Source organism: Lepisosteus oculatus, chromosome 8 (assembly GCF_040954835.1).
Source record: "Lepisosteus oculatus isolate fLepOcu1 chromosome 8, fLepOcu1.hap2, whole genome shotgun sequence".
Lineage (NCBI taxonomy): Eukaryota > Metazoa > Chordata > Actinopteri > Semionotiformes > Lepisosteidae > Lepisosteus > Lepisosteus oculatus.
Genome location: NC_090703.1, coordinates 37,759,802 through 37,782,944, shown reverse-complemented (window position 1 = coordinate 37,782,944; position 23,143 = coordinate 37,759,802). Strand labels below are relative to the sequence as shown.

Below are 23,143 nucleotides of genomic sequence, written 5' to 3'. Positions count from 1 at the left end.
TGATTGGCAAATGGTTTCCTCTTAGTGATCCAATTAATGTCAACCTGCTCTTGCTTTGTATTCATTTTTATTTTTTTGGCTCAGCCATCTACATTGGAGAAACAGGAAGTAGACTTGGAGACCGCTTCAGAGAACACGTCAGGGCTGTGAAGATTAAAGATCTCTCCAAGCCCATTGTTTCTCATTTCACCTATGACGGCCATGACCACTCTAATCTTTCCGTCTGTGTTCTCAAAGATGGTTTTCCGAACTCATACATCAGAAAGACTATCAAAACCAAAATTATCCTGTAGCCTAACGACAGACAACTCTAAATTTTCTCCATTCATTTAGAAGTTTCATTTCACACCTCTCTACACCTATTCTGACTTCACACCTCTTGATTGGCCTCTCTTTCTGTCCCCTGCTCCCGCCTCTCACTCCTCCTCTCTCCCAGCCTTTGTTCTCCTGCTACATTACCTTTGCTTACTGCCTTGTCTTTCTGACACCTGAAGAAGGCCCCACGGCCGAAACATTGTGTTTTCTTTCTTCTTTTTTCAGTGTTTCAGTTGGTTTTTGTTAGAAGTCAGTCTGACTTTTTCTTCCCTCTTTGCCTTTTCTTTGTAAGAAAACATTAGTAAATTTCCTATCCATCCGTCAGTGTCTTTGAAAGCAGTTTTTATCGTGATATCTAGCATTTATTTCCTTTGAAGGACATAATGTTTTACTGTTCATACTATTATTAGTAACGTGTCAAGAAAATGTACAGATTTAATATAGCACTTTTGGAGGGTAGCTCAGTGGTGTAGTGGTGTTGCTGACTCGCAGCGTTGGGGCCCTGGGTTCAATTCCAGACCTGGGGAGCTGTCTGCATGGAGTTTGTATGTTCTCCTCGTGTTCACATGTGCTTTCTCTAGGTGCTTTGGTTTATTTCCACTCTCCAAAGATATACAGGTTAATTGGCATATGGGAAAATTGGCCCTGGTGTGAGTGTGTCTGTGTGTTTCCTGCAATAGACTGGAGTCCCATCTAGAGTGTACCCTGTATTGTGCCCATTGCTTGCCAGGCTCAGCTCCCCTGTGACTCTGAATTGGATGAAGCAGTTAGAAAATGGTTGGATGGATATGGCTTCTTGAACGGTTTTGCTTAGCCTGTTTGCCAGTAGTTTCTTCCAAGGCTTTTCTTCACCGATATCCAGAATTCCTAACAATTCATTGTGTGAAGAAGTTCCTCATATCCTGCATTCTAAATTGTTTTCCACTTAATTTCTGTTAATGCCTCCTCATCCTGGTTTCTGTGCTAAACCTAAAGTTTAAAAGACAAAATCTCCTTTATATTTCGAGTTGCCCAAATAGAAGAGTGATTGTGCGTGCTTTCTGGTTTGTCACAGAGTGCCAGAGTACCAGCTCATGTCCTGTCCAAATGCCAAAAAATGCCTTTTCCCTTCACTCTCTGACTATAGTAATTAAGAAGCAGAGGACAGGATATTGTTGAGCCAGATACCTCTTGATGTATCCTACATTCATTTTAAATAAAGCAACACAAACACTTTTTGAAAGATGTGGAGCACTGAACAGTCAAAGGTTTAATTAATCCTTGTTAATGAAGGATTCAGTGCTTTGAGCTTATTGATTAGTATTTTTATTTTTTTGTCCCTAGTTCACCACTGAGAAAAGGAAGAATTCTTTCTTTTCACATGGGAACACATGACAGTTTAAATCTTAATTAAGACCTTGGCTGTGTTAATTGAGAGTAAAAAATCAAAGGTCTGTTAAATGCCTATAGTAAATACATATCATAAAGTTATAATAATGGCACAAAAATGTCTCTTTATTTAGTACAGTATTTTCTTTGTTCACGATTAACATATTTCTTTCTTTTTCTGTCTATATACAGTATGTATCCAAATTTTGAAGATGAGCATGTGCTGTCATGGGTTTTCATTGCCTGGAAACTATCATTGTTTCTTTGTATAAAGATTCTCTGGTATCACTCAAACTGGTGAATTAAGTACATCTATTTCCTCAATCAGATGGAAATATTTTTAGCCTATTACTTCTGAACTTAATTTCCATCATTTGTAGCTGTTTCCTAATCTGAGCTATTAAAATAGTTTTGCTTCTAAATTAGCCTGTGGGTTTGTTTAAAGCTTAACAAAACAAAAAGAAAAATGAAAATGGCTTAAGGTCTGGAAGAGATTCAGTTTTGTTTTTGCTGGGACTGATTTTCTTTTTAGGTCCCTCATTTATTTTTACATTCCAAGAATGTGCAGTGCTCACCTGTATAAAAAGATACACATATAAAAAATGTAAAATCACACATACATTAACCAAACAAAACAAAATAAAAACAGTAGTTAAATATATAGGTTTTTAAATAATGTTTAAAAGTATTCACAATCACAGTCTCGTAATCGGGCAAAGAATGCCAAGGTTATGGTGAGGATACTATAATTTATTGTGTACTGCCTGGTCTTAGGTATGATAAGAGGTCTCTTCCTGGCATATCTTAAATTGCATATCAGACTATACTTTGCATTACATCGGGATGTTATCCTGAGGCTAGACAATTCAGAGCTTTAACATTACCTCTATATTTCATAAGGAGCCAATACAGTTTACACAAGACAGGATTTATATGCTAGGAGAGATTTTAGTATTTAGTACCTTAGTAAATAACCCAATAAGTAATTCATTATGGTAATCTAATCTTGATTGAATAAAGGTAGTTTTTTATCATTAGTTACAGACAGCAAAGTTTTTACCTGAGCGATGGTAAGTTCATGAATGATAAAATAATATACTGATGATGATTCTAACACGACATGATCTCCAAACTACAATTTAGGGTCTAAAATAATACTGAGATTTCTGACGTCGGTGAAAGGTTGAATTTTAGCATCAGCAGCATACCACTGATATCACCAACTCTGTTTATCTGTTGCTGAGAATATTAGCATGTCTTATTAGTTTAATGTAAGAAAACTCTGTTGTCTCTATATCTTAATACCTATCAGGAACATGTATAATGCAGAATTTGCCGCAATAGTATTTGATTTAGCTCAAATGTATGTCAGGGTTTCATTAGCATAACAATTAAACTGAAGTCCATGATGATGAATACTCTGGCTAAGAGGCAACATGCTAAATAATATAATAATAATAAAGACCCTAACACAGAGCCCTGCAAAACATCTGGAGCCACAGTGATAGGTTAAAAACAGCCAACATTTGCAAGATGGCTTCTGTTACCCAGTTGAGAACTAAATGGTCAAAGAGATGAACCAGCTGTCCCTAAATAACTTTCCGTATGATCTAGGGAAAACTTTACAGTATCATGATTTACATATCATGAACATGGTTTACAGTATCAAAAGCTGCTATATTAAAAGCTGAATATAAAATGACAGATTCAGCAACCATCAGGAAGTTATTATTTTAACAAAAGCAGTTTCACTTCTGCGTCTGAACTTAAAGGCATGGACAGCTCATTAGATGAAAGGTGGCATTGCAATTAGGCTGCAGCCATCCATTCTGGAATTTTTGCAAGAAAAATACAATTATTTAACACAAGTGACACAATTGCAGACTTTAAATCAGATTTCAAGGGCTTATTAGTTAGTAGCTAACTAGAGAGTAACAAATGAACAAAGTACAGAGAAACTACTTGTAGATTTGAGTAGGAACTTAGGAATAAGATACAAGACACATGTAGTGCATCTCATTTTAGCTACCAACTCAGCCACACAGGTGGAGTCTACAACAGTAAATGAGAGAAACTCAGGGTTACTCATGGTAACTTTCATGACATTTGTATTGTAGTGTATTTCAGCCTCTTAATGTGTATCCTAGCCCATAGTGTTGTGAACCTAGTGTTAAGATTAGTTGTAAGAGAACTGATTAATAACAGGAGCTAAAATGAAAGGTGAAGGGCTTGGTTATCATAAAGATTGTAGTTAAACAATGGCTTCAAAGAATATGTTGTATGGAAAAACAATCCATTTATTTGTACTTCTGTACTTACATGTAAACCTGGAATACTGGCCAAGTAGTATAGTGATATAATGGAGATTCATAGGTATATACAGTAGTTATATAGTATACTAAAGTGGTCTTATGCATAAAGTAAAAATGCAGATCAGAAATACAGTGTATTGAAGTGTACTGAAGTGAATAAAGAAGTTTAGCATATGATGCTTATGATCTGATCAGTGCTGGGTACAATAGTTTAAAAGCTTAAAAGACCATGCTGCAAAGATAGATTAAGGCAGTAGTTGGTGCAGTCTGAACAGGCATTTGAGGAGGTACTTCCAAGATGTGAGAAATTTTGCAGTCCTGATGTTTCCCTGCAGCTAGATTCACTTCAAATGAGCAAGGAGTCATGGAAGGACTTGGTCTGTTAAAGGAGTAGTTTTTTTTATCTAAACAAACACTGAGGATATTTTTACTTCCCGAACAGTTTTATAGTATCCTTCTACAATTCACTAAAACATAGTAGATGAGTGCATAATGAAGTATTGATCTATCTAAACACTTTCTTGCTTGGTTGCATTAGTTGAAATGGTTTAGCTGCAGAGTGACCTTGATAAATCCCTCATGATTTGCAGTTTTCTAGCTAAGGATGCAAGTGACATTACACATAGGCATTACACATACACATAAGATATACAGCCTTGCTGCTTAGATCGATACTTGAATGTTTTACTTTTCTGATCTATAAATTACACTTTAAAGCAGATTAACACAAGCTGCACAAACATGTGGTACATTAATTCAGGAGTCTGTTCAGGACCTTAAAATAATCTCTGCATGAAACTTCTGGTGCTAAAAAGTCTTTTTAGTTTAAGTGAATGAAATGAACTTCTAAAGAAACCTATTAATAATAAAAAAACACCAGCAGAAACATAAAGCTATAACAAGCTGTACCAATGTTACCTAATATGGGGGATCGATTTAGAAAATGATGAAAATTTCATTTTTTTTATGTTTAAATTAAAGAAAATGAATCTTATCTTCCATTTGAAAAATGTTTCTAACAGGTTCCCCTCCAGGGACAGCAATTCCATTGTGTAAGACAGTACAGCAAAAATAAAATTAGATCTCTTTAAAAGAGACACCATCTTGTTTAAAATAATGCAATTTAAGCCAACTGCACAGAAACTGGCAAAACAGAACAGTAACCTTACTGATAATGGTGTTCTGCTGCTTTTTTTGGCCAAACATTCTCTTTCATGGGAAAAAGGGGGTAAAGCTAAGGTATGTACAGTAAGTGCTGTACTAGTAGGACAAGCCTTGTCATTTTAATATTAAGCAAGTCGCCTTTCATGTCTTAATGTGATTTTCGGCGTACGTGATTGATTTGAAACATGCACATCAAACCATTTTTTTTCCACACTGTGAGCTCACAAAGCCTGAAGCTTAACCAGAGCCCCATCCACAGGCCAGATGTGGTGCTCACAGATAGGACTGGAGTTCACTCACTCCTAGCAAGCAACTGGGGCTGCTGTTGTTTGGTAAGCCAAGCAAGTTTGTCTGGCTTAAACCAACCGCATTGTATGCCACCCTTTTTCCAGTGATGCCAATCAGCTGGCTAATAGCATTGCCCAGATTTGAGCCAGGCTTGTGATCTACTGCATATTTATCAAAGTGTAACCCTTGTGGAAACTCTCTCAAGTGTCAGGATGTTTGCTTTGAAAATGTAGTAAGACAAGCAGCTGATTTATGGTAATAGTAACTTAAGTGATTGCTTCCTATATATTTATTTAGTAGAGCAATCTTAAACAGAACGGTTTGGCTAGAGAGAGTCAATGACTTGAAACTTATTCATTTTTCAAAACTTATGGACAGCAAAATATTTGTTTGTATGAATATTACCAAAATATTATACTGCTCAATTTAGCAGCATGATCTGAAGATCTAATTCAAATCAGTGACATCAGCACCTCTTTGGAAAATGGGTAAGTTTCTACTCTTCATCAAAGGCGTTTTGTCAGAACTTTAAGCAGGAGAGAGTAGGTTGGTGCTTGAAGGAACAAGAATTGTGTCTAACACTGTACTGTGGAAGTTTACAATTTGTCTCCTCTTTCTGTTGCAGATCTTTCAAAGAACAGGTTCATGGAAATCCCACCAGAAGTGTGCCTCTTTGCCCCACTGGAATCCTTAAATTTGTACCACAACTGTATTAAGTGCATTCCGGAAGCTATCATAAACCTCCAGATGCTAACATACTTGAACATAAGGTCAGTGGTATTTTTGCAATCATTTTCTTTTTCCCTACTATTTTAGAACAATTTGAGTGCTCTATTAAGAAATCAGAACAATATTGATTCAAATCACTGTACTCAACACAATGAATAACTAAAAGTTAACTCTGTGCTGAATAATATAAGAAAAAAACAGCATTTCCTCTGTGGAGCTTTCTGCAGGTTTTCAGGTTTTAAAGTTGGGGTACTTCTGTGGTTATTGTTTTTGTCTGATGGTATCAAATTTATTACTCTGCGTCACCACCTTGTAGCTTGATCTCATCTGCCTAGTCAGGTTGTGCCTGTTCTGTACTTTGGTGAGAGAACTCCTGAAAGAATTGAAAATTCTCTAACGTCATCCATTTTCAATTTGGTTGGCATTAAACTTGCTAGTTTTTTTTACTGAGTTACACATGTGTTAATATTATTTGTGCAATGGAATGAGTGACATCAGTATTCATGGATTTTCTGTGGTGTTGTGTAGCTTTGCTTTTCAGTGGCCCATGAGATTGACATTTGAAATTAACAAAAAACATTCTTGGTTGTCAGATTGTGCTGTATCTTTCTATGAGTAAAGAGTGAACAGTAAACAAGTGAACAGAAAGTGAAAGATTCATTCATTGATATGTTTCAGGAAGGAGGTGGATTTAAAGTTTTTGGCGAGTTGTATCTTCAGGTAGGTCAAAAACAAGTGTAAGCTGGAGTTCGTCCAGCTGACTGCTGCTCACTCTTCTGTGATTAACATTGAGAGACAAGACAAGGAGCAGACAAGAAGTAGAGTTACAGTTCCGATAAGTGGAACTGAGTTCTGCTGTAGCCCAAGAGGTGTGAATTTTTCAAGTGATACTGTATGTTTATGAATTGTTCTCTTCTGAGCTGTCCCAGATTAGAAGCTCTGATACTGTTCTTAAGGGAAATGAAACCATTTGCGCCCCATAATGTCCAAGATGTGAGTTTCCTGAAAAAATGAACAAAATTGTGTAGCCGAGAACATTCCTTATTCAGATAATGAGCTGAGACTGTGGTTATAATTATGGAAGCTTTTTTTTGCGTCCAGTGTGTCTGCTTTTGTTAAGAAGGAATTGCTCATTGTGAGGATGACTAGGTACTCCAGTGGTTGAAGTGAAGAGCTTTTTCTCAGGAGCTTCATGGTTCAAGCCCTGATTTGGCTAGTGTTTTACTGTACATGCTGTTATTGAGGTACTGAGCCTCCTTGTGCTCAAAACATGGCTCACCTCCTGTCCTCTGTCTTTATCTGTTGAATACAAGAACCAAGTAAATGATAACTTGTTATTGTTTTGAGGTTCTGAATAATATTTAAATAATATAATCGAGCATTGAGCAGGTTATTTTCTAATGGCAGTATATCTGGCCATTTTTTTAATCTGCTAAAAAATGTTTTCTTTGTTCAGTTGTGAACAATGATGAGGTGCCTGTCGGTTTTTACACAGTGGACCTTAAAATTATTGGTTATTTGCTTTTGTGTATTTGAAGTGGCACAGCAACACAACAAAGCAAATATGCTGCATCTGTAGTTTCATAAAAATGTTCACAAGGCAGATGGTGGTTGCTTTTTGTGAGAAGGAGAGTCTGTTAACGTCACTGGACCACGTCTGTGGCACATACTTCAGATTGTTTTTTAACTTTGTCTGACAGATTTCATCGGGCTCTCAACACTTCTTCATGCCTTTCTGCTTTCCTGCTTGCAGACCAAAGTTATGTCTGCTGTATCTCATACAAAGCTTTTCGTATTTTTCTTTTTTTGCCATCATCACATCCAGATATAATTAGATTATCAGTGATAACTATTTCTAAATGTGGAATTTCTTTCTTTTTTCCGTTATTCAGTAAATATTTGATGGTGTATTTTGGGCAACTGACAAAGAATAATGCAGATGGAAGAAAAGCAAAGCCACAGAGTAAACCGGCTGCAGTGACAGGGTACAGCGTGTAGGAGCTTGCAAAGTGTTTGTGCTTTGCAAAAACTTTGAAATAGTGTTCTTGCTCCATATAGAATAATCCCAAAGCACTTTTGGGAATTGATGTTCTTTATCTTTAATTATTATAGAAGGCCCTGAATATAACACTTTTTTTTTTAGTTTTATTTCCATACCTGATAAAGGATTTTTGTGGGTAGCAATTCCTTGTTCTATGTCTTATTGTCTAGGTGTCTTGAAATTGATAATTTGGTACAGTATGTGTTCTATTGATCCGTCAGTATGTGTATGTGAAGAATATGATACTCATCCTAGACTTCCTATGATTTGGGAAAGTTTAGGTGTGTAAGAAGAGGGAGGTCAGGCTGATGTCCTGGAGAGCTGAAAGCCTCAGATTTTCATTCCACCGAAAAATCTTAATTGCATAATTCAACTAATTGCTTTAATTATAGTTTTACAGTTTAAAAAAAATACAGTCCTTTCCAGCTCTTTTAGAAGTGATGAATTAAACCGACGTACAAAAAAAGATGCAGGAATTGGCCTTGCATGATACGACATTGGACATCTCTGTGTCATAGCTTTGAAGACAGGTTTATGCCTGCTTTCAAAATTTCACTCAGCTAGGTGTTCCAGTACCAACGACCAACCCCTGAGAGCCCATGTGTAGCCAATATAAGTCATGTTTGTAAATCTGTAATTTTGACATCTTGCTGTTAGCAATTGGGCAGTTTTTTTAATAATGAATCATGATTTCTTCTCTTGCATTAGTCTATGTGTTGCATTTCAGGGCTAAGGTATTTTAGTGTGTCATAAAGCATTACTTAGAGCATTTATGTGTTTGGGCAGCCTTAGTAATTGCTCACAAATGATATATCCTGTTTGTTGCATTAATATATGTCTTATACAGTACATCTAATCTAAGCTTCTTTAAAGAAAGCTATTTTGCTGTCAACAGCAAATTAATCTGTTTTTGTTAGAGACACATTTTAAAACCCATTGAAAACCAATTCCTTTGTGTACAGAAGCATCATTGATGTCTTCATGAGCAAATGTTTATATCTAGTCTTTGATTTTTCAATAAAACACTTTTTGAGTATTTATTGCAAATAAGATGCACAGTAAGTGATTTGGCTCTTCTTAAACTCTTTTAATGCAATTCTGTCATAGCATGGGTCATCCTGATAACATATAACATAATATTTCTAGTGAGATATTATTGTTGTTGGTGACATAATAACAATTATTGGATACAAAACGTAGAGATTCACTTTTCAATTTAGCAGAAGAACTGCTGCCCTGTCTAAAAATATATCCTGTGCTCTGCTTCTCTTTTTTGGACTCAGACCTACATTATCTACAGTACTGTTTTTTTTTTCTTTTGCAGTCGGAACCAACTATCAACGCTGCCAAAATACCTTTTTGACCTTCCACTAAAAGTGCTAGTAGTAAGTAATAACAAGCTGGTGTCCATACCGGAGGAAATTGGAAAAGCAAAAGATCTCATGGAGTTGGTGAGTCATGTGGTTGACTCCGTATCACTTTGGTATTGTTTTCCAGTCAGCTGTTAACTTTATTCACCCCCTTATTTCTTATTTTCTAGAAATTTGTCTTTTTGATAGACTTTTAAAATCTTTCATTCTGAAAAAAATAAGTGCAGGAAGTTCTGCAAATAGCTAAAAAGTGTGGCATTTCTTTGTTGAGTGACATAATACAATTTATTCTTTGTTATTCCTTGCTATGTGGTGGGATTTCAATAATGTTATGTAAACCATAAGAAATTACTCATTGTAGCTGTTCAGAAAGTAGCCCCACTTCATTTTCACACACACTCTACTGAACATGAAAGGGCCCACTCAGATGTATATAAGCACTTGTAGGTTGAGTGACTGTTAATGACCTCATATTAATGTTTCATTCTTGTTGCAAGATCTTAACCTGGAAATCTGCTGTTTGTTTTCTTAGGTTAATACATTTCCCCCAAAATGGCGTGTATAGCACATAAGGCATAATTGTGCTTTTTATAGAAAGTCTAAACCCTGGGAGCCAGTGTTCTTATGCGACGGTGACATGGGAACAGAAATTCTCTTTGCATGACAGGAATCTCCACTGGGAAATTTCATTTCTCCATATCAGTGCAGATGATGTTAAAGTATTGTGACTGAAGTTAAATGCAGGGTGTTTTACCTTTCTAATTGGAAAATTTCTAGGCAGTTTATCCATCCTGGCAGGCTCTTTGTATTTGGCTCAAAGGGCCATGCATGGTTCTTTTTTATCAATCAACACAGTTCTGAAGTGCTACAATAGTACAACGACACAGTTAGCATAACAACTTCATGATTGTAGTATGAATGTACATATTGATTTTTCTCCCAGCAGCTAAGATAGACATGCGTCAAAGTTTGATCTATTAGCAATCTCTCTTTATGATTATTTTGCCACAAACATTTGTGGTGTGGGCTTGACCAATAGTTTTTTTTTTTAAGTTTTAAAACCTGATATAATAGTGAATTGATGTTTAGCATTTGTAGACATTTCCACAGGATTTTAGGGTTTTGTTGTATATTTCAGTAGTAATAGTGCTTGTTCAGTCTAGCCTTAGTCTCAGGCATCTCTACTTTGAGCCTAGATTATATCTCTAGCTGACTATGAACAGAATTGTCTGAGTGTCTGCGCATTGTTGGCAAGAGGTTAGCTGGGTGAATGGGTGGCTATCAGTCAGCCAGTTTCCCTCAGTACAACAGCGACTCTTGTGACTTCCCAGGCTCCTGCAGGCTTGTAGTGAGGTCAGTGATGACACTGCTTCTTCCATCAGTACTAAGTCTTCTGTCAGGTGCTATGGAGCTTGTAACACATGACTGGCTTTAACAGATAGGTGTGGCAGAGTAGCAGGATTGCTGACTCAGAGCTGAATTTAAACAACTGACAATTTCAGATTGTGGCATTGTATGGCATTATAAGGTGGATATACTGTATAATACATAATCAGTGATTTCAATGAAAAAAATGTGTAGCAAACCAAATGTGTTGCTTTGTAGTTCTGACAATAAACAGTATAAGATAGCTAATTATTCCAGTAATTGAAATCTAGGTACAATAGAACTGTCCTAGATGCTGCTACATTGCATAAAATAAAAAAGGTGTAGACCAGAAAACCTTTACACATTCATATATCTTCAACTTCCTGATTCTTCCTTTTAAAAACTGTATCCTTCCATAATCATTCTATAGTACATTACTCCTGTATTGATTTGATAACCTAAATTCACTATTCAACCACAAGAGCAAAATCAAGGCCTTGTCACAATTTATAATTATACGATAGAAAATTACATTTACTGTATTTTCTATTGCAGTCTTCATGTCTAGTCTCTTCAATGCGCTGCATGGTACAAAATAAGAAACAAGCTGACAGAGCTCATATCATAGTTAGTAATCACTTCTTTAGAAAACATTCAGCATTCTGACACCTGGAATGGAGTTCCAGAAACAAGATATCTGAGAGCTGAAGTATTTAGCTCCTGGTTGTTGAACACTATTCTTAGGAATAACCACCAAATCTGCTGTTTGCCAGAAAGAAATATAAGGAAAGTGGTTTAGAGAATGCCGGCTGCTGGGAAGGTGCCCTCCCAAGACCATCCCGTGGTCCTGGCGCTGTGGAGTATCTCATGTTTTCTTTTTGTGTTCATTTTGGTGCCTTTTGTGTCCCTCGCAGGATATAAGCTGCAATGAGATTCAGGTTCTGCCCCCGCAGATGGGAAAACTCCAGTCCCTGCGAGAGCTCAACATCCGGAGGAACTGTCTGCAGGTGCTCCCGGCAGGTGAGCTGTGCAGTTGGCTGGTAGACAGCCTGGCCGATATGAGCTGTTGGCCAATCCGGGGCTCAGCAGGCGCCAGGCACCCTCTGCTCAGGGCAGAGCCCCGTTCTCCAGAGGTAACTGGTGTGAATCTGAGTTATGACCAAGCCAGGTGTGATGAGCTCGCAGTCCTCCGAACCAAGGCTGTGTGTTGTCCATCTAATCCCACAGCTACTCTTCCCACTACTGGCTTTTTGTTGAAAAGAAAAACAAAATGGCTGGACACTGTACATCAGGGTCCACCAGCATGTCACTCTCTCCCTTCCTTGTCCAGCAGGAGGCCAAGCTCATTAACAAGGGGTGTTTCTGAAACCTGTCTCAGACAATCTTTTCTCTGAATTATTCCAGAGCTTGCTGATCTTCCTCTCATCAGGCTAGACTTTTCCTGCAACAAAATCACTGAGATTCCAGTATGCTATAGGAAATTAAGGCATGTTCAACTTATCATACTGGACAACAACCCAATGCAGTCACCACCAGCACAGGTCAGTCTGTTTGCTTTTTATTTCCCGTAATTTTTTCCAAATAATTGTCCTTTGAAATAGATTTTCAGATGCTTTATGTATACATGACTTACAACCATGCAATATTACCACACTGTTCTCTACTGTATCATAAAAGTATGAAGCATTGTAGTGTGTATTGATTGTGACATAACTGTTTCTGAACTGTCAGGCTACTAAGCACTGTTAATAAATCAATAAATCATATAAATCATAACACCAAGTGGTAGTTTTTTAATGACAATTAAGGGTCGGAATGTTCCTTATGGACTGTTTGCCACAAAAAGGAAATTAAATATGGAAGCAGTGACCATTAATAAAAGATTTCTTTCAAATAACAGTGAAATGAGCTAAGATAAATTTTATAGCAGTCTCTTATATTTGTCACTCACAACTCTCAAAGTATAACACAACTACAGTACATTGTATTAGTCCAAGTCCCATTATCTACTTTAATGAATGTTTCCCAGTTATAAATTAAAACTGTAACTCTGTTGAGGTCTGTTATTATATTTTTAAATGTCTTAAAAAGCTGATTGTCTTTCTCAAAAACGTTTTTTCTCTCAAAAGTCCATCTCTCCTGCCATCTAGAGGACAGTTGCATTTCTACAGTTTTGTTTTACAGAATAGTTCACTGCTATCCCTGTGCATTGTGTGAAGTGCTAATTTTAGTACTGCCATTTTATCTTCCAGGTTTCTTCAGCCAGCACACTTAAATGCCTTCTCTGTAAAGACTAGTCTAACAGAAAGACAGTCAGATTTCACAGGTGCATTGGCTGTCAGTCTAAAACAAGTAAGGGGTGGTAGAGGAGAAAACTGGGCTCGGGTTTGTGCCTCTTTTGTGTCCTTTCACATTATGGGAGTCACCATTAGGGCATATTGTTGACATATGGTTAACATCTCATGTTTAATGTATTTGGTGGTTTCCTTTCAGATTTGCTTAAAGGGTAAAGTGCACATTTTTAAATACCTGAACATCCAGGCCTGCAGACAAATGGACAAAAAACCAGACTCCCTAGACCTTCCTTCATTAGGAAAACGGATCCTTCAACAACCCCTTACTGACAGGTGTGCTTTAAAAAATCTCTTTTCATTCTGTTCTACTAGATCACAGTGATAAGCGTTAAATCACATCTCTTTCATTACCACATATCCAATTCAGGGTCAAGGCCGCCCAGAGTCTATCCCGGGAAGAAGTGGGCACAAGGAGAGATACATCATAGGATCTGTTACATTCAGCAAATAAATAGTAACTGTGATTTAAAATTTGCAGAAATATGTCGAGTTTAAGTTTGTTTGCTGCAGAGGTTGTGTTCATTTCTTTTCACTTAGAAAATTAACAAAACATGGACAGTAATTTGCCCAGGGGGTGCCCAAAATTGTGCATACAATTGTATATTCTAACTATGTCAGTTATTGCTGCTGATCGTTTGGCCCCTTTCCCACGTCTGTCAGTTACGAGTTTTGCGTAAAGTGTTTTCCATCTATACAAACTCTTCACACCCCTTGTTTAATGAACTCCAGTTACTCCACTCAGAATGCAGATTTCCCATCTTAAAAACAAACAGCTATAAGTTCTCATTTATACCGGTGGCTATAAGCTTGCTTAACAAATTATTCTTTTGTGAATGTATATATGTATTGTTTGTTTATGGGTTCTCTTTATATTGTCTGCTGCTGTCTATAAAATTGCCCCCTTGGGGATAACTCTCTCTAAAGGTAAGCTCTTAGTTGTGCAGTATGTTATTGGGGGAAAACAGAACCTGCATGCTGATTGGGCCTCTATCTTAAATTTTAATCTTAAATCTTGAATCTTCTCTGTTGCCCTTCCCTGATGAATATTAGACCTTTAGCTGCAAGCATACAGGATCACAAGTTGTAAAGCTGGTTTGCAAACAGCAGATATTTTCACCAAATAACCACTGGAATCATTCAAGACAACGTTTACTTTTCAGTTTTGTATGAAGTAGCATAAAGTGGGGGAAAAAAAGCAATGGCCCCTGAGATGCTCTTGTCAGAAATTTGAGTATTTTTCCTTAAGATCATTTTGAACACCAGTAGTAAATCCACTATGATCTAAATGCAGAAAGACTTGTTTAAGTAACACACACACAGAAATTTAAATAACTGTTTTTTTTTTCTTTTCACACCTCTCCCAGTGTGAAAGGAAACCTCTTCTCCACAATCATTGATTTGCTGTATGATAAATTGAAAATAATGACACTTTAGCTGCTCATCCAGTAGTGGTAAGTGCATAGCACGAATTGAATCCCATAGTCCAGACATCGCTGATTAAAGTTTGTTCTCTCATTAGATGTCTGTGACTGGCTTTCATTAAGCAGCACAGCCTAACCCACCAGGCAGCTGCAGAGTTATCTGGGTTTCCTTGGCTCAAACACTCGTTGGGTACCTGTAATCTTTCTCAGCTGTTAGTGAGAGACAGATTACTTCTCAGCACTCCCCTTTTTAAAATTAGGCCCTGTATTCCAGTTTTATGTAATCTGGTGAACCTGGTTTTGTCGTTACCTGGGATTAACTGTGATTTGGCATTTGTGAGTTTGCATCATTTTCGGGTTGAGTTTTCATTAAGCCCTGTGTTCAACACCCTGTGAAGCTTGTACTATGACAAGAAGCAAATGGCCTAGAGGATGAGTGCAAAATTTCATTTTTTCATTCCACACGATGGTTTGAGGGCTGTAGTGATTTCAATTCAAGCAGTCAGGAGTTCAGCATTCAGTTTTCAGTATAAACTCCTGCGGATTGTTCTAGAATTGTCAGACTTATTAAGGTGTAATGATTTTTTTTTTTCAGTATGGAGGATTTTTATCCCAGTAAAAGTCATGGACCTGACTCTGGCATCGGCAGTGACAATGGTGACAAGAGATTATCGACAACAGAGGTAGAGTGCTCCCCCTTCCAGGATTCTTCTGTCTTGCTTTCTTTTCTGTTGGGGTCTACAGCTGTCATGCTTCTTTACAGTGACAGAAAGCTGGAGTTGTTTTAATAAGAATTTCTGATCATAAGAGAATAGTATGCATTCATCTTTTTATCGCCTGTTGCACAGAAAAGTTGTAAAACATGAATCCCAGCAATATTGGTACTCTGATCTCTCCTCACCTACAGTATGTAGTTGTTGAGGACCTTTACTACCTCAACAACCCTTTCTAAAATCACCTTTAAACATGGTTTATGTTCCTTACACAATAAATTTGCTTTTCTTAGCCCATTTACCCACAGTTAACTCAAAACACTTACACATTCACCTAACTGGTCATTTCCTGTAGGTTTTCCAGTATACAGTAAAACATGGGCAGACCTACACTTACATGTGGTAAAGCTGACAAGAAGCAGCAGTCACATTAAGAAGGTAGAAGTCACATTAAGGAGTAATTTGAGCAAGGCCACATTATAGAAACCCAGAGTCAAATTTAGGTAGGTAACTGAGATTAACTCTCCTACTTTTACCAACAGTGTAACAAGACCTTTGACTGCCAAGTAGTTAGGATCTTAGTTTAATGTTTCATCCTAAAGGATAAGTACTCCCATAGCATATTGTCATTCTTTCTGGTTATTTTTCAGGGGCCTTAGTTTGGAAAGTCTGGTTCTGAGTTAATATTGCCACATATTGGTCTATCAACACTGACTACAATCTAGTTTTCCATAGTACTCAGCAGGCCCAGTCTTGCTGAGCTTCAGAGATCTGATGAGAGCAGGCCAGAAGGTGGTACAGTAACTCCGCTGTAGAATTTAATACACTTCAGCAGGATAAACACTTAAACAATATATTGCAAAGGAACACGTAATAGGTGTATTCAAAACACTTACACCTGAAGAAGGCTTCACATGTTGTGTTTTCTCTTTTTTCTTTTCAGTATGGAATAAACCTATTACTTGTTCCTTTGCAGACTACGTATGCTGACGCAGCTACCCACCTGAACTAAACAATGTACTGTATGCTAAAGCATGGCAGACAGTATTTAGAAACTGTACGTTTTCAAATTGGAATTCTGCAGCAGTTGTTTAAAACCCCAGCAGAATTCCTGTATCTCAGTAATGCACTGTGATGCTGTGCGTTTTGACTGCTGACACCTTGTGTTTGTGCGGCTCTGAATGAAAATGCACTCTTACCAAGTGGGAAGAGAAGAGTATCCTGTGTACCCAGGTTTTCAAATATATATAAATCTAAATATATACCACATGTGATTGGGTTATATAAAGGCAGTGTAATTTACAGTGTAATAATACACCGTAAATAATGTTCTCAAAAGTTTCCCTTTTCAGACATAAGAAACTGGTATTTGAAGTGCTTGATAGCTATACCTTTAGGGAAGGAAAATAACTCTTGGTTAGGATACATTCTGAACTGGTAAAATATTTCTAGCCTTACAATTTATATTATTTTTAATAAATAATAATAATGAGTATATGATTCATAGTTCATTATATTTAAAATTTTACACTGCTGGTTGCTGCTAATTTAAATGACTAAAAACAAATTTTATAATATGTGGTTAATTAGTTATTTTAGCAACAAAAATATATATATATTTTCTTTCCAGTAAATTTAATGCATTATGTATTATTATATTTGAACAAACATAACCTATTACATATATTGGAGATTAATGCCATAGATTAAAACAATATATGTTAAAGCATGGTAGACAGTATTTGTGTTCTTTTCCATATTGTTTTCAAACTGGAATTCTGCAGCACATACCTGTATTTCAAATTTTATCAGAATTCCTGTGCTTCAGTCAGTGCACTGCAAAATATATTAAAATATGCCATGTATTGATGACATTTCTATAGCATGAATGACTTATTTTAAATATTTGATCAGTTTAGATTTGTTTTCAAGGTGTTAACATAAATGTTTCAGATAATATCTATAGGTTTTTAGATTTTATTCAGAAGAAGCATTTTAAATGTCCTGTGCCTGCTTTCCACAGAAGATGTGTGCATTTATTTATTGTTGAACTGTTTTTGGAAAATAAAAGTATCATATTTTTTTGCTATGCATTAAAAATATTTTGAAAAGGTGGGATGCTGCTTAAAATCCTGATTTTGGCAGTGAGTGCTCCCTGTGATTATCATTGGGAATTGTGGGAATCTGTGGTTTGAAGTGTTAGGCCAAAAAGAATGATACTCCTGCCTTCTACACCAAACAATATATAGATATGGATGCTACAGAATGAATGGGAACCTATCTTGCTATTCTAAAAATATATCCACTAACCAGGATAGACCATTTTTAACCTAGGGATTCTTCTTACAGGAAATCAGAGTTTCCTAAAAACAACACAATGGCAAACTCTCTTAACAAGGTTCAAATACTTAACTCTAGTCTTTAAGGCTGATAGGAAGAACCTTCCCCCGGCAGTGTCTCTTCCCCTCTTCCCCTTCCCTTCCTCCCCTGGTGTACCTGCCAAATGAGGAGTCGAGAGAGTACAGAAAAGAATGGTCAAACATTTTTGTCACTTTTTGTCAAAAGGATCTGACAATAGACAGGTATAGGTGTTTGATGTTAGTTTGTTAGTTGCAACAAAAAGGGGGCATTATAAGAAAAACGTTCCATGTTACACAATAGGAAACTGTGCCAAGTTTTATAACAAATGCGTACAGCCATTAAGGATGTTATGATGGGATCACATTTGAAATATTCCAGTTAAGTGGGATATTGTTTATACAAGGTCTGGGTATTTTTTGCTTGTCTGTATTGCTTTTTACATCATTGTAAATGTCAGCCCTGACTGTGACCCTGATTTCCCTGATGGCAAAATGAGAAAGAGTTCAACTGAGCTTCGATTTCCTTTTTTCCAGCCATCAGATGATGACACCATCAGTCTTCACTCTCAGGTATCAGAAACACCCCGAGAACTGGTGAAAACTGACAGTCACTCAGCAGGAACAAAGCTCGACTTGAGCAAAGGTATTTGAGGGTGTTTTTGTTCCTGTATTCCCACCTATCTGTCTGAGCCTGCATCTCTGTTAATTTGCCCTGCACGTCCTAATTTTACACCCCTGCTTCTCCACACAGAAAGCAACAGAAAGAAATCAGATTCTAAAGTCTAATGTCACCATGTTGACTAAAATTTGAATGTGAGTTGTCTCAACAAGTTGAAATTGCACTTGAACAAACTGCAGTGATATTTCAGATCAAAGGATAGACTGTAACAACACATAGTGTAAAAATCAAGAATGGAATTGTTGAGAACGATAGGACAAAAGGTCAGTTTCTCCTAATGGCTTATTGGATTGAGCAATTAAAAAGCTGTTTGTAAAGGATTCCAGTGCACACTACCTTATGTGCTGAATATTATCTCAAAAGGGGTATAGTCTCTATTTCATGGAATGGACAGCAATTTTTTAGTACTGTAACACATGTTTAGTTCATTGCAGTTTAATTTAATTCAGAATAAAATGAAAGCCCCTAAAAATAATGGAACTGTCCATTATTCATACTGTCCTGTGTTTATAGGATGTAAATGGGCTTTGTAAGAATGCACCATACAACTGGCGCCTATGATTGGTTTGCTCTTATTAGAGAATGTTAAATGGGCTGCTTTGATCGTAGCCAGAGTGTGCGAATCATTCCACAGTCCCATATTAGTCTTAATCTTATTATTTCTTAATAATAATAATAATAATAATAATAATAATAATAATAATAATAATACTTACACTTGAACAGTGCACTCAAAGTGATGTACAGGTAATGGGGACTCCCTCCACCACCAACATGTGGCATCAACCTAGAACAGAGCAATGAAGCCAATTTATACATGAGATTTATGGAGGATTATGAGGAGGCCATGATTAGTAAAGGCCTGGGGAGGATTTTAATGGCATGATATTGCAGCAGTCAAGCACCACACTATGTAGTAATGCACCGAAAGGAGCACTCATAGAGTGATTTTGAATCTTGTCAGAAGCTGAAGGTGCAGATTACAGTATTAAAGACACCATTCATCTTATTCTATGCAAGCTCAGCTACCAAAGATGAAATATTCTTCACATCCTTGTAATAATATGGATTGTCCCATTTACATTCAAGATAGAATTCCTTGGGACAACATGGTGACACAGTGGTTAGCATTGCTGCTTCACAGTGTTGGGGCCCTGAGTTAGATTTCTGGGTTACTCTATGGAGTACAGATGCAGCCATTCAAAGTGCGCGGTACAGACCTGTACCGCACTCAACTGCCTACGTTATACCGCAGTACGTGATTGGTTGGCCAAAATGACCGACGGGCAGTCGTGGTACATTGGTCGGTAGTGAAAAGATTTAATCATTTAATCTCTTTACTGTGCACGTTTTAATTCTCTTAGTATTGAATATTTATATGGAATTTTACAACTAAAGGGAAATTTAGTAGCTGAGCATAAAAAGAAGAGGAGCATAACACAACTGAAGGTCATAAACGATATTAATTTAGGAACATAAACATATTATGTAAACTGTACTGTAAACTACTGTTTGTGCTACAGTACATGGATATAATTATATAGTTATTAATTTCTTTAGATACATGATTCCATATTATATTCCCTATTAATCAAATTCTAAAAGTATGCTTTTGTTTACTCTGATAACGAGCATATTCACAGAAAAGCTTAAAACTGTCACTTTTCACAGAAAGTATATAAACGTACAGTAATGTGGTCAGAAGGAGCATGTAAAAACGTTTCCGAAATAACCACATGTAAGACTTAAATGCTTAAAATGCTTAGGGAGAAATGGAATACCAATATCAGCAATATACTGTTTATATAATATGTTTATGTTCCTAAATTGATATTGTTTAAGAGCATGTGAAAAGCATGGTGAATCTGAGATTCAGTGGACCAGAGTAATACTTTGAGTTTACAGCTTGTCCAAGGTCATTCATTATTAATACTATTAGTAATATCTTCGGTAAAGACTTTGATGCATAAAATATTTCTAAAATATTTATGATAAAGGTGGTAGGTTGTGTACCTTTGTCCAACTGAGCAATATTGCTTTCATAAAATAAACCAACTTTTTAATGTATAATGATTAACATGCTGTAATACACAGTTTAAATGTAAAAGTCTAAAGCGCATACAACTTAAATTCTTAATTGAATAAAGATTGTCCCTCAGTAGTGATCGGGATTCGAAACCGGGTGTTTTCTGGTCACAACTCAAATGCTGTACAAGAGAGGTTAAGCTTTATTAGCTCCACCTGGCGGTTTTACAAGGTGATTCCGGATACTATTAACATACTATTAACATAATCTAATTTGCATGCGGTAAAGTGTAGTGGCATGATTACTTGGGTATCCCTAGCAATTGTTGGACAGTATATTTAAGTGCACTTGAGAACTCGGTGGTTGCAAATGAAGGAGCATTGTATTTACAAATGCGTCTGGCAAACTGCTGCCTGTTAAGTTTCATTTCTGTCCTTCCTGTCGTTTCTCAGATCAGGAGCCCTATGACTACATTGACCCCAATACAGAGGAGGACACACCCCTTTCTGAAGCCAGCGATGTTCACTTCAGTGGTCAATATGTATCCTGCATAAAGGTAGGAGATAAAGATTCCTTTTCCACACACGGGAAATTAAATTGGGTACAGTGATGATCTTTAAAATAAAAACGAAATTTGGAATGTTTCGTTGGCAAAAATTAAAAAACGGAAAGCAGATAAAATATATGTGAAATAACTAACATTAACAGCAGTTCTTAGCATGTACCAATCCTGCAAATTGTTTAACTTCACATATCGTCATCTGCAACATCCAATGTTGTTTACTTTAAGTGCAGCCGTGAAGTGTAAACTTCTCATTTCCTATATGTTGTCAATAGGTGTCTCTTCGTCAAAGCCACACACTTTTCAAAAGAATGTGTGATAACTAAGCATTTCAATTCTTTTGAAGCTGTTGTCTGTGTTGCATTTTGGCAGGCTAGACTATTTTTTGTTTTTCCTCTCATCACTTTACTTAAGTAATTTGTCCCTTCTCTCTGGGCAAAAGGCTACCCCATTGCTTATCTTAGGTATACAAGCAATGCTAAGGTACTGCTTGAGACAGAGCAACACACTGTGAATATTTCATGCTTCTCAGTCTAGAAATTCTTCTAGAAATCCTGTGCCTTCTTTTTTTTGTGTTAGGACAGAGCTTTTTTGAAGTTGAGGAAGGCTTTGAGGAGGCAACATGTAACTTGCAATTATTACTTGGGCAATCTTTTTAATTAAAGAGTGGTCAACTTCCACTCAGCTACAGATTTGTTTTGTGCTTCTCCATCAAGAGCCATGGCCCCTCAGCTGTGGGTGTGGTGGTTGTGAGAGCCATACAGTAGGTGTCTTGTTTGTGAGGTGCTTACGTTAGGTGAGTTAAAGGCAAACGTGACATTGAAAAATCACTGTAGCTTTATCCATCTACTTAACATAGATTTATAGAAAGCTCAAGTTTTCCCATATAGACAGGGAAGAATGGGGAATGTCAGAAGCAGAAACTGAAATGGTAGACATGGCTAATGATTCCTGTCTTGCTCAGTTTGTCAGAGCATCTACCAAAGGGAAATTCCTGTATTGAACTAAGGTTAGAAAAACACAGGTGAGAGAACCATTCGGGAACGTCTATCATAGTTGGGATATGGTTTGAAATACATTTTGAAACTTCACAGGGAGAGTTTAGAAGAAAGGTTTAAAGAAAACAGGTTAGGAAGAATTGAGAGTTACTGTATATTATATGACTTTAATATAAGTAGAATGAGAGAAGATGTATAAACTGTAGAATCAGTAAAGAATGAATTGCAGGAATTTAAAATTGTTTTTCTTGGTGTATGGAACAGATTCATCCCAAATGTAAGTTAATTTATTTCACAATTAAAAAAAATGAGTATGAGGAGATAGAAACGAATATTGCTCTGAAGGCTAACATAAGTAGAATTTGTTTTTCAGTATTACAACTGCAAAGGAACAGTAAAATATTGTCTCAGAGATATAAAAAAAACTTTTCTTTATACTTAGGAAGAAAATTATAATACAGTATGCAAGGGAAAGACAAGTTTCTGCATTATGCAATATTTGCATACAAGAATCAGATGCACAGTTGTGAGAAAACGTTTGTGAACCCTTAGTAATCATATGGAATTTTGCATAAATGGCGACAAGTCTTTTTTTACAAACAACACACACAAGATTTTACATTACCATATCTTTATTGAACAAATGGTTTAAACAATCAAGGTCATTGATGGAAAAAGTAGGTGAACCCTTATATTTAGTAACTAGTGGAACCTCCTTTATTGGCAATAACCTCAACCAAATGCTTTCTGTAGCTGCTGATCAGACCTGCACAGCAGTTAAGAGGTATTTTGGCCCATTCCTCTATACAAAACTGTTTCAGTTCATGTATATTTTTGGGATGTCTTGCCTGAATGGCCTGCTTCAGATCACTCGACAGCATTTCAATGGGATTGAGGTCAGGACTCTGACTTGGCCATTCAAAATACAGAATTTCTTCTGTTTGAGCCACTCTGTTGTTGATTTACTCCTGTCTTTTGGATCATTGTCATGTTGCAAGACCCAACTTCTTTTGGGGTTTAGATCACAGACAGACACCCTGACATTCTGCTGTAGAACTTCCTGATACAATTTGGA

The 23,143-nt window shown here is 36.7% G+C and overlaps 1 protein-coding gene across 4 annotated transcripts in view; it reads left to right on the top strand.

Annotated features, from left to right (window-relative positions):
- lrch2 (leucine-rich repeats and calponin homology (CH) domain containing 2) overlaps nucleotides 1-23,143 on the top strand; it is a 111,757-nt gene that overhangs the window by 37,106 nt on the left and 51,508 nt on the right. For all 4 annotated transcript variants that reach the window (XM_015351074.2, XM_006632640.3, XM_015351076.2 and 1 more), the window contains exons 2-9: nucleotides 6,073-6,217; nucleotides 9,542-9,668; nucleotides 11,870-11,975; nucleotides 12,360-12,496; nucleotides 13,449-13,582; nucleotides 15,326-15,413; nucleotides 18,338-18,446; nucleotides 20,961-21,064. In XM_015351074.2, the coding sequence (XP_015206560.1) occupies nucleotides 6,073-6,217; nucleotides 9,542-9,668; nucleotides 11,870-11,975; nucleotides 12,360-12,496; nucleotides 13,449-13,582; nucleotides 15,326-15,413; nucleotides 18,338-18,446; nucleotides 20,961-21,064 (950 nt within the window). The remainder of the gene's footprint in view (nucleotides 1-6,072; nucleotides 6,218-9,541; nucleotides 9,669-11,869; nucleotides 11,976-12,359; nucleotides 12,497-13,448; nucleotides 13,583-15,325; nucleotides 15,414-18,337; nucleotides 18,447-20,960; nucleotides 21,065-23,143) is intronic.